The sequence below is a fragment of the Ptychodera flava genome, chromosome 5 (assembly GCF_041260155.1).
Source record: "Ptychodera flava strain L36383 chromosome 5, AS_Pfla_20210202, whole genome shotgun sequence".
Taxonomy (NCBI): domain Eukaryota; kingdom Metazoa; phylum Hemichordata; class Enteropneusta; family Ptychoderidae; genus Ptychodera; species Ptychodera flava.
The window spans coordinates 4,451,783-4,461,884 of record NC_091932.1 but is presented as its reverse complement, the minus strand read 5'-3'; the positions used below and the strand labels follow the sequence as shown (position 1 = coordinate 4,461,884).

The 10,102-nt window shown below is 36.6% G+C and overlaps 1 protein-coding gene across 2 annotated transcripts; it reads left to right on the top strand.

Annotated features, from left to right (window-relative positions):
- The first annotated feature begins 1,124 nt into the window (after positions 1-1,124).
- On the top strand, positions 1,125-3,607 carry LOC139132436 (uncharacterized). 2 transcript variants are annotated; one of them, XM_070698782.1, is made up of 4 exons: positions 1,125-1,295; positions 1,610-1,813; positions 2,869-2,950; positions 3,157-3,607. In XM_070698782.1, the coding sequence occupies exons 1-4, from the start codon at positions 1,148-1,150 to the stop codon at positions 3,431-3,433; spliced, it is 711 nt and encodes a 236-aa protein (XP_070554883.1). In that variant the 5' UTR covers positions 1,125-1,147; the 3' UTR covers positions 3,434-3,607. The 2 variants fall into 2 exon arrangements, with proteins under 2 accessions (XP_070554883.1, XP_070554881.1); XM_070698780.1 differs by having other exon boundaries at positions 1,125-1,304.
- The last annotated feature ends 6,495 nt before the right edge of the window (positions 3,608-10,102 follow it).

Below are 10,102 nucleotides of genomic sequence, written 5' to 3'. Positions count from 1 at the left end.
TGATGTTTGTTTGGGATTATATTTGTTTGTTTTCTTGTTTGTTAGTGGTTTGTAAGTATATAACTGCGAGAATGGGGGTCTTTATGGGTTATAAACCGCACGGCATATTATTGGGTAAGGTCATATGACTAACCTATCCTTTGACCTGCAATTAATTGCAGGACATATGTTCATTCTTCTTGAAGTACTTCTGAATACTTACAGTTACGCATTACATGCAAAATCTATCACATCACTAACCATCGTTGTTAAAATTTAACAACTCTCAAACATCAATTATTGTAGGTTGTGCGAATAAATATATACTTGTCACCATCCTTGTTGATATCAAGTTACATGTTTAATTCTGACAGTGAAAATGCAGTCGTTTGAATGTCCAATGATAAAAGACATGGATAACAACGATAAAGAGACTGTCCAAATATCAAACAGATGCTATTGGTTTCAACCAGAAAATAATCTACAATGGATAGAAGCTTATAATTGGTGCAAATATGGAGGTGGTTATCTTGTCAAATTTGAAACTGCAGAAGAGGAGGAAAACGTCACGGACTACATTTCACAAGAATTTACAAACGAAATTGAATTTTGGACAAGTGGAAAATGTCCTGATCACCAAGAAATACAAAAATGTAATAATAAGAATAATTGGTTTTGGATTACAAGTAAGTTAATAATGACAATATTAATTAATTTTAAAAACGTGAAAGTGGTATTGATTGATACAAATAATGAAGAAAATTATCTTTTCATAACATTGTTTTCTTGGTTCATCCCCTACTTCACTTCAGCTCTTTTAAATTAATGATATGTATGAATTGAGAACACTTCGTTGGAGTGTACATGAGAATAGTGCCTACATTGAGACGATCTGTGGATATCATAAGTACTCAACAATAAAACCCGTCGAAAACGATAGCAGCCTATTTTTAAGGATAAGTCCTTGTAGATATTGGGAGAAAAGTTAATGCGAACGTATACGTAAATTACGTTACTTTTAAGTGGACTATCACAGTCCCCCTATGGGACTATGTACTCTGAATATGTGCGCGACCCGTCTGTGTGGTGTATACACTACAACTGACAACGTTCGAACTCATGAGTGCACTTATATCAATCAGGTGTTAATAACGGTAGAGGAGATGTAATGGAATACTCAAACTGGCATCCAGACGAACCAAACCCTGGAGATACTTTTCAAGAGAAAAGTATCTGTTTGATATTGCGAAAGCATGACACAACCGGCGAATGGAAATGGTATGACGAGAATTATGACAAGGCGACTAGCATTATATGTGAGTTCGGTAGGTTTGACAGGTTGTAAGACCTAAGATCATATTTTAAAGATATCAACATTGAGGTTTCAACTACATCTAGCAGAATATACTCATATTTTATGATTTAATTTGACACATATGTGACCGTGTTGCTATGCGTTGTACAAGAATTAAAGTGAACCGACATAGATGTGAAGATCCACACACTATATAAATACCGATACACAAACAGATACTCATTCATGATATATGTTTGTTTAAGGTAGAAGTGATAAAGCTTGGTGTGTCATTTCCATGTTTTCATCTACGTCTATTATTTCGATATTTTCCAGATCAAGTTCCTAGTACTACAACTACTATGCCGACGTACACGTCAAAATCGTCAATCGAGCCTTCAACATCAAAAGATCGATCAACACCTCAAACTGACGGCCTATCAACTGATGTGGTATCTTCATCATCATCTAGTGAAGGATTTTCGACGCAGTCGTCTCTCACTATGACAACTATAAACCCTGCAAGTTCAAGAAACAATGGTAATCCAATAAAACTACACGAATAACATAGCTATTCAATATTTGTTATAAGACACATACACGGACAATTCGAACCATCAATTTGACGACATCTTTTGAAGGACCTTGCGTAACGTCTTACGTTTCCGAAAAGGAAAACTTGCCTTATTTATTGGTTCTGAAAAAACAAAAAGCTCTAAACCGCATAAGGAAAAGACTGTGCACACACTTTAAGGGGGCACTGCACCCAACACAGTGTATTTTGTTCAGAGATCACTTTTTTGCAAATATTAATTCAATTTTAATTAATTTGTTAACCCAAGATTAAAATATTGGTTGGGTTCACCTTTTATCTTGTCAAGCAGTCATAAGTTGCTCGATAAAGAAGCGTTAATTTATACAAATGTATGCATATCACCCGATTTCCTGGCTTCTCTTTTCTCCCAATTTCAAGATTTCCAATGAATTTAACTCCACTCTGGCTGGGTCAAATTTTCTGAAAATTACACATTATGCTCTTTAAATGCTATTATATAATAAAAATGCAATTTTATTTGGCAATAAAGTTCTTACATTTTGAATAAGAGGCATTTTAATTTTGCCAATCATGATTTTGATCACTTTTTTGAGTGTCAGTCTATTAACCCATGCCATTTTAGAATGAGGATAGATAATGCAAATAAAATGGTCGTTTTTTCTCTATATATACTCTTCTTTGCAGTGAAATATTTCATTTCAGAAAATAGTGTCAAGTTTTGACTTAAATTAATTGTTATCATTGTCATCTTTCCATGTAAACTATTGCTACCACAGTAAACTTCTTGAAAATATTAGTGTGTGGGGGTTTCTTCGTCATCGTACGTAGATGAGAAATATTCCCTTTGAAAAAAATCTGTGTTCTTTTGGCAACATGCAGCTCCACCTTAAATCGTTTTCATTGAGCTGGATGTTGACAATTAGGGTATTAGACTGGCTGTCCCTAGTTTAGTAGGCATCCTTGCTTTGAGTGATTACATTTCGAGACAGTCTAGTTAAGTTGATCGATGCTAAAAAAAAGGTATCATTATATTTTTCAGCATTATTGATCGGTCTTACTGTTCCGTTTTCTGTGCTTATCGTCACTACACTGATAGTTATAGCCTTCGTTGTGATTAAGAGGTAGGACTATTTCTATTGACATTTACTTTTACAAGTATATCATTATTGACGATACTATTGACAAGGAATCAGCACTGACGACTGCGGCGGTTACAACTTTTGATTTTTGTCACGTGACTTCAACATCTAGTTTGGTATCTAACTTTTTGCTGTCAGAATTTCCTATTGCAGTTGTATATCAACTGATGTCTGGTTATGTATTTCAGGAGAAAGACACGCAGCGATGACAAAGGGACGATGGACAGCGATGGCGATGATTGTTCCATGATTGACGTCAAGAATGTAGCTTACGAATCAGTCATGAACTTGTCACCAGTAGCAGTAGATGACGAACACGATACGAAACGTAATCACTCTGCCGAACAGAATATATACACACAGCATGAGGTGGATGATACAGGTGTTTTCATTGATACTCACAATATAATATACGAACCCTATGACACAACAGGAAATAATGAAGAGAGCAAAACAAACCAGTAGTTCGGTAAGATAGCTCCATGCAAAATAACCATACAGTAAAATGAGGGAAGACGTTTGAGAAAGCAACTAGACTGTATCTATATGGTGTCAACTTCTGTCGCTTTCTCTGGTTCCTCTTAAAGTTTCAATGATAACTTGCTTTTCTTAATCACGATTTAATAATGCAAAATCAACCGATCTATCTTGGTCTGCTTTTAAGGAATCGTTAACGCATTTTTTGATATCAAGAGTTACATTTTGATTCGAATCTAAATACTCAAAATAAAGCTTTCAATTTAGAGAAAACAAATCTCACTGAGTTGGATGATATGATGACTAAAAGGCTTTATTCCAGTCCATCGCACTCAGATTAAAAATTCATGTAATCAATCTATCATCAACTTTGCTTTCAAATTAATAGACATGACGTATGATTTGAGAGCAAATATAATAGTAGCATCACTACATTGCTGGTTGATGCTGATAGTCTTCACAGTTGTCTGGTTTGGGTCCGTATATAAAACAGTGAATGTAACAATTATAGAACATGAATATTGGCAAGAGGGATAAAGATGGCAACTGGACTTAGCCAGAAATGTAAAAGCCATGATTAGAAACTGTAGCAAGGGAATTGGGATTTTGTACTGATGATCGCGTGATCAACCATGTGACCGAAATGACAGTATAAAAGATGGTATTATAAAGTTAATACATTAAAACAGAATATGGTCTCAAGTTTGTAAAATACTATAATTGTTTATCGGCTGACGCTTTCGGTAAAACATCCTGTAATTATTTCAACAGATAGCGATTAATTTAGAATCGCATTCGATAATCAAAGCTTGTTATTTCAACAGATAGCGATTAATTTAGAATCGCATTCGATAATCAAAGCTTATAACGTTTCAATGTTGCTAATAAAGCTGTAGTTTTTTTTTCTATGATTAAAGCAATACATAAATGACTATAATTTTGTCGAGATATTTATGTTTTGAGCAGATTTAGGGTTTTACTGTTGGGATCAAAATGTTGCATTATTTACTCCACGCATACTCAACACAATGTTTGAGTACACATTCGATGTGTTTGGTACGACCCATGACACGGTCAACACAATGTTAGCTGGAACACTTACAGCCTCGGCTCGATTTATTCCGTGCAGCATTTGAAAATTAATGTAGTGCAGTATATCCTATATGGCACGATAAAAGATCAGACACAAGACCATTTGTGTAGACTTTATATTTTTCTGTAAAGCTAGTAGACGTAATTTATGGATTTTGTATATTGTAACCAAGACGTCTGTGCTTGAGTTTTTAAGTTAATGGTACCGAACTCTCGCACTTACATTTATTTTACGAGTTTTCTCGATTTGTCCTTTATTCATTTATGTGCATCGACTTCTCATTTCGTCGCATCTTATTTTATCGCTTTATTACACGGACGCCGAGTTGACATTTCGTGGCGAGAGCCCTTAAAGTCATACAGACCTAACGGCTCTCAGAGCCACGGATCACAGATCTTATCCCAAAATTGCTCGTCTGGCAAAATACATCCACTGATTATTCGTAATCACGGAGGAACCGTAGTAATACGCTCTAGCTCTGATCGACCTACTCGTAAACTTCCTTTAGTATTTCAACACAAAACAATGGCTTTGGCAAAGCATATTTCACAAAGAGCTTTCTTTGTGGCCGTGTTCGAGAGATTACAGTAAAGATATGTGCATAAAGGGAGGGGGTCCTCGGAACTGCGCCTGTGCAATTTTCTTGTTCACAAATAGTGTATTTCATGCGCGATATCTACATACACCACGTCAACATATCTGTAACATTTAAATTTTACGATGTACATTAAGATAATCAATCGCCAACATACCTTGGGTACAGAGTTTATAATGGTAGAACGAGTCTCATACGACCTTTGAACGCAAAGCCGACGACCCCATCCTGTGACATGAGTAACTTATTATAACGGTAATGGGTAATGTAAACATAGATGGAGAACAAGAGGTATAGATATGGTGATTAGGTGTCGAGTAAACGAGCCCACGTGAAGGAGATTTCAAGACAAGGTATCGATGATGTTGTTTGATGATAGGCACACATGGTACACAAAGTTTACGTTGCTACTACCGTCCCTTTATTATCGTCCTTGTAATTACATGTACAAGAATTGTTGACGCATACTTTGAACGTGAAGCCCACGCAGCAGTAGACTTCGTTCAAGTCGGTGAATTTCTTAAAAAAACTTTTGTAACAGTTTTTCTTGTGTCTCTCCTATTTCATACAAACCTATTTGGAATTTGGCAGCCAAGGCCTCAGGCCAGGTTTTCCTTGCAATTAATTAACGCGGTACCTTTGAGTCTGCGCAGTAGTGAGTGATTCCGGGAGAAACTCCCCTGTATAGCGTTCACCCCACTCACGCGTTTTACATGAAAACAGAACACAAATTATTGCGTTCACCCCACTCGAACATTCATAAGTCACAGACTTGAACCAATTCTAACGCAGCAGTAAAGCATCATGGAGGTACAATGCTACTTTCAGACCAACACACACACACAATACGAACACGTGAAAGTGCCAAGACTACTACGTACGTATTTCGTATCCTATATGATTTCCAGAGATAACTAGCAAGCTCCGTTTTACTGCTAGTGTTACTCAACAGCAAGTGTCGATGGTTTTGATTCCCCCTAAATTTACAGAGTTGACATCTGTGATTGTTTTCTCTCTGTGACGTCATACCATCGTACGCTTCTGTACTAGTACACAGGGGAACTGGACATGAATAGTCGAAAAATATGATATTATAGTCTAAAAAGATGATATTATTTTCAATTTTGCGATTTGTCGATCGAAGTTAAAATTGAACTCAAATTTATAGTTTGAATCTTTGATAAAACGGTCATCATCCTAACATGTTTCAACTCTGTCCACCCAGAAAACGTTTTCAATCTCAGACAAAGGGCATCGCCACACTTACTACCTCGTCCTAATGACTCTGCCCTTGTCACAAATCTCTACAGACACTGTGCAATTGCTCGCATTTTTGTCAATAGTTTTACATTTTTGTGTTAGCGCCTTTCTCTGTATTTTGCTTGATGTTTATTCTCAAGCGATTTGGTAGCGACGGCTATCATGCATGGTCCAAGGTACAGTCGTCGAGAACGATGATGTCAATTGCTTTTACATACAATCATTTCTTCAGTCCAGTCTGGTCGTAAGTTGACCCTCAGCATGTAGGAAGAGCCACGGTACGGATTATGCTCTTGAACACGTAATTGGTTTAACAATTGTTGTCAAACAGAATCTCAATCATTCCTGCAAATAAACTGATAGTGTTTCGATAAGATTGGATTTAACGTACTTACGAAAGCGTTCCCGTTTCATGTCACGGGTCAAGGTTCAAACAAATGGTGAAACTGACGATAACTTCGATGCTGTGATGGATGGTGTAGATACGTGCAAACTATTATTTTCAAATCAACGAATGTTGATTTCATAACAAAGCTAACAAGTACGAAATACCACAAAAGAAAGCATTCTAGCTTTGGACCGTATTTCAACAGTAAAACAGAGTAAAAGGCAGAAACACAATTTCAAATTTCACCCTCACTTGGAGCTGACAGCCATTATTCAAAGTATTACTGACAGACATTTCGGCGTTCTTTACACCTCTTCACAGATGTCAGTGATTAATTAAAATATGGTCACATATTTAATAAAATGACAACGACAATGATTACAAAAAGTTAGATCCTGATATTCCGGTGGCAAAGACTGCGCCACCAACGAGTAGTATTTGGCGCAAAAAGTTGACTACTCTGACTTAAATAACAAAGAACGGAACATACAAACAATACATTTTTAATAGGAACTGCGTTGTACGCTTTGAGTTGTTGGCAAAGACGTGACAATAGTGGACAGCAGAAACAAATCTTATGAAAACCGTTTTAAGATTATATTCCGAGGGGAGACAAAAGTATACCAGCAAATTAAAATTTGGTTTGTATTTAGATATATGTATATATTTAGTTTAAGTGTATGAAGAGAGTGTACGTTAGCAGAGAGTTGTATCGGGCCAAGTAATGGTAGTGTCCTTGTAGCGTTTCTTATGACATCTACGTTACGTTTGAAACATTAACAACAACACAACAGTTATGTTCGTCGAATTTCATTGGTCAACAACAACATTAACACATAAACAACAATACAAACAACAACAACAGCCAGATGTCTGGGTTCCCTGTGAATCAACATGAAGCGCCATGTCCGCCACAGATGAGGTGAACTCTGCCGAACGAATATCTGAATATTGCGCCCTCAGACTATGGATAGTATAGACATGCACAATTACAAGTGGCTTGCTTGAACCACGGGGTGTGGCCTTCAAAATCCTAATGGCAAATCCTGGCTTTATTTTATGTACCATAAGTAATATTGGAACCAACTTTCACTGTCAGGTTTACTTCCAATTTCTTATTTGTGGCAAGGACAGATCCTAAATAGCATACTTCGTCTAAACCTCACCTATACCATTTGAGGCTAAAATCACAATTGTATCATTCCAATATTGTATTGAAAGAAGTTAACGTTGCAAAATGTGCTATCCATGATGCCTTACGATGAATCACAGCATACTCATCATGAGAAGCAAAGACATTGATTATTGACAAAAGATGGATTTTTTGCACAACGGAACGGGGAGAATGGTGATGATGTATGGCCCTACTTTACATTGAGGTTTCTACAGGACTGAGATAGTTCAGAGGTATTGAAGAGAAATATAAATATAAAGATGGGTTCACGAGTCGATGAGTCGGGATTATGTGATCGCCAGTATTCAAGATTAAAACGCATAGTATGGTAGATGAACCTGATACCCATGATGGCTTTCGATTACAAGTAAAAATCACTTGCACTCGGAATTTTCACCACCCTGGGAAATAAGGCTGTTAAAGTTGGTAGCGACATAGATTCTGAGACAGCTAGATTCCGATCAATTCATCTCTAACTGCCATGTGATATATAATTAGTTTTAAATCAACTGTATGTGAAAATGGAACAAGTTGATTTAGTGATTGGATTACAATTGAGTTGCCATATCAACGTTCAAATTGAGATAAAACATGTATCCATTATGGTAAATCGATTATGTTGATATACAGTTAAAGGAAACGAAATTTCCAGTTTCTAAGGGATCTTCTGTAACGATTCGTCTTTTAAATTAGGTCAGAAATTTAAAACCTCAGTGTTTCATATCTTACCATTTCACAGATGATAAAACAGTGCATGGACGAAGTTATATCATTTTAATTTAAGATGACAAACTATGACCGAATTGTGCAGGACTCAAAACAATGATTAATCTGTTTGAATTCACATCATGTAAAGACTAAGTCGTCTCTGCATCTGATTTTCATCCGATTTTCTGACAACTTTCTGGGTAGATTTCCCTCTCTATTTTTTCAAACCTAATGGATGACTCTCCTTGTGTTTCCATGGCGACAGTTATTTGTACGGTATGTACCTCTAAGAAAAAATACTGAGAGGACATAGCTGTTTCTTTCGAAACAAATCATTACATTACCTCCTTCTACCTGAAGTCGAAATACAAATATCAGCACTAACAACACGATTACACGATGCAGTGTTATAATTGACAAAGTGACCTGTAGTCGGGGAAACCGTGGACATCACACAAGTACAGGCTGAGTTGACAAGTTCAACTAGAGAAGGCGTTGGTATTCGACGTGATTTGGGGAGCAGAAAATGAAATCGAATTTTATAAAGAAATTAGCAATTCTGGAAAATACATGAAATTATATAATTGATGACATTTTAATTAGGACTTTTCTTGCGTGTTCGGAAAGAGGTGCTTGTGGTTCGCCGGATGCACTACGTGACTCTCCATGCATCAAAAAAACCTGTATAGAGCATACAGCGGCCGCCGCCGCATCACTGGTTTGTCCTGACTCTCAGACCGAGACGACCCAAAATATCTTGCAGGATCTGAACATGAATATGAAGGTATGGTGCATACACTATTGCATATTGGTGACATGCTTCGAAATTTCAAAATTTCGTGTCAAGTAAAGTGTTTTCATCTGTTTTCTTCTTGGCGAAGTGATCACAAGGTATGATAGCCTGATGGGGTTTTTTCGTAAAATGAGCCAGACGTAGAGATATGTAACTCCTAAGTATAAGGGAAATACACCAACTTGCTTCAGATAATCGTTTTTCATTGGGTGAAAATATTAACATTAAAAATTCCTGTGCAAAACGGTCGACGTAGTAGTTTACCAGAGATTGTCAAGTGCTAATGTTATGGAATTGAAATCTTTCTTGGTTTGAACATTTTGAACGTTATCATGCAACTGTTCATTATCTTTTCCAACTTTTGAACATTATGAAATTAGAATGCTGGTCGATGTAGTGCATTTCGGACGAGATTTGTCTGACAACCTGTACATCTAATCTTTATAAATGTTCTCTTTAATACAGGTATGTGCTAATTGCACGAATCACATTCTCAAATACTTTGCCACGAGAACTCCGCTGTTATACCTCATTCAATGGTTAGCATTTCGCGCTTGTTTTGCTAAAGTCAGCTGCGGTCCGCTTTATACATGTTTTGTTGTCAGCTATTTTCTTCACAAAGAATTAGCATGAAGACTACAATACT

Excerpts from the sequence above, each read along its gene's own strand:
- LOC139132436 (XM_070698780.1), top strand. The coding sequence starts at position 1,148 with ATGGAATACTCAAACTGGCATCCAGACGAACCAAACCCTGGAGATACT. Across the intron at positions 1,305-1,609 it reads TAGCATTATATGTGAGTTCG|ATCAAGTTCCTAGTACTACA; the intron begins GTAGGTTTGACA and ends GATATTTTCCAG. Across the intron at positions 1,814-2,868 it reads TGCAAGTTCAAGAAACAATG|CATTATTGATCGGTCTTACT; the intron begins GTAATCCAATAA and ends TATATTTTTCAG.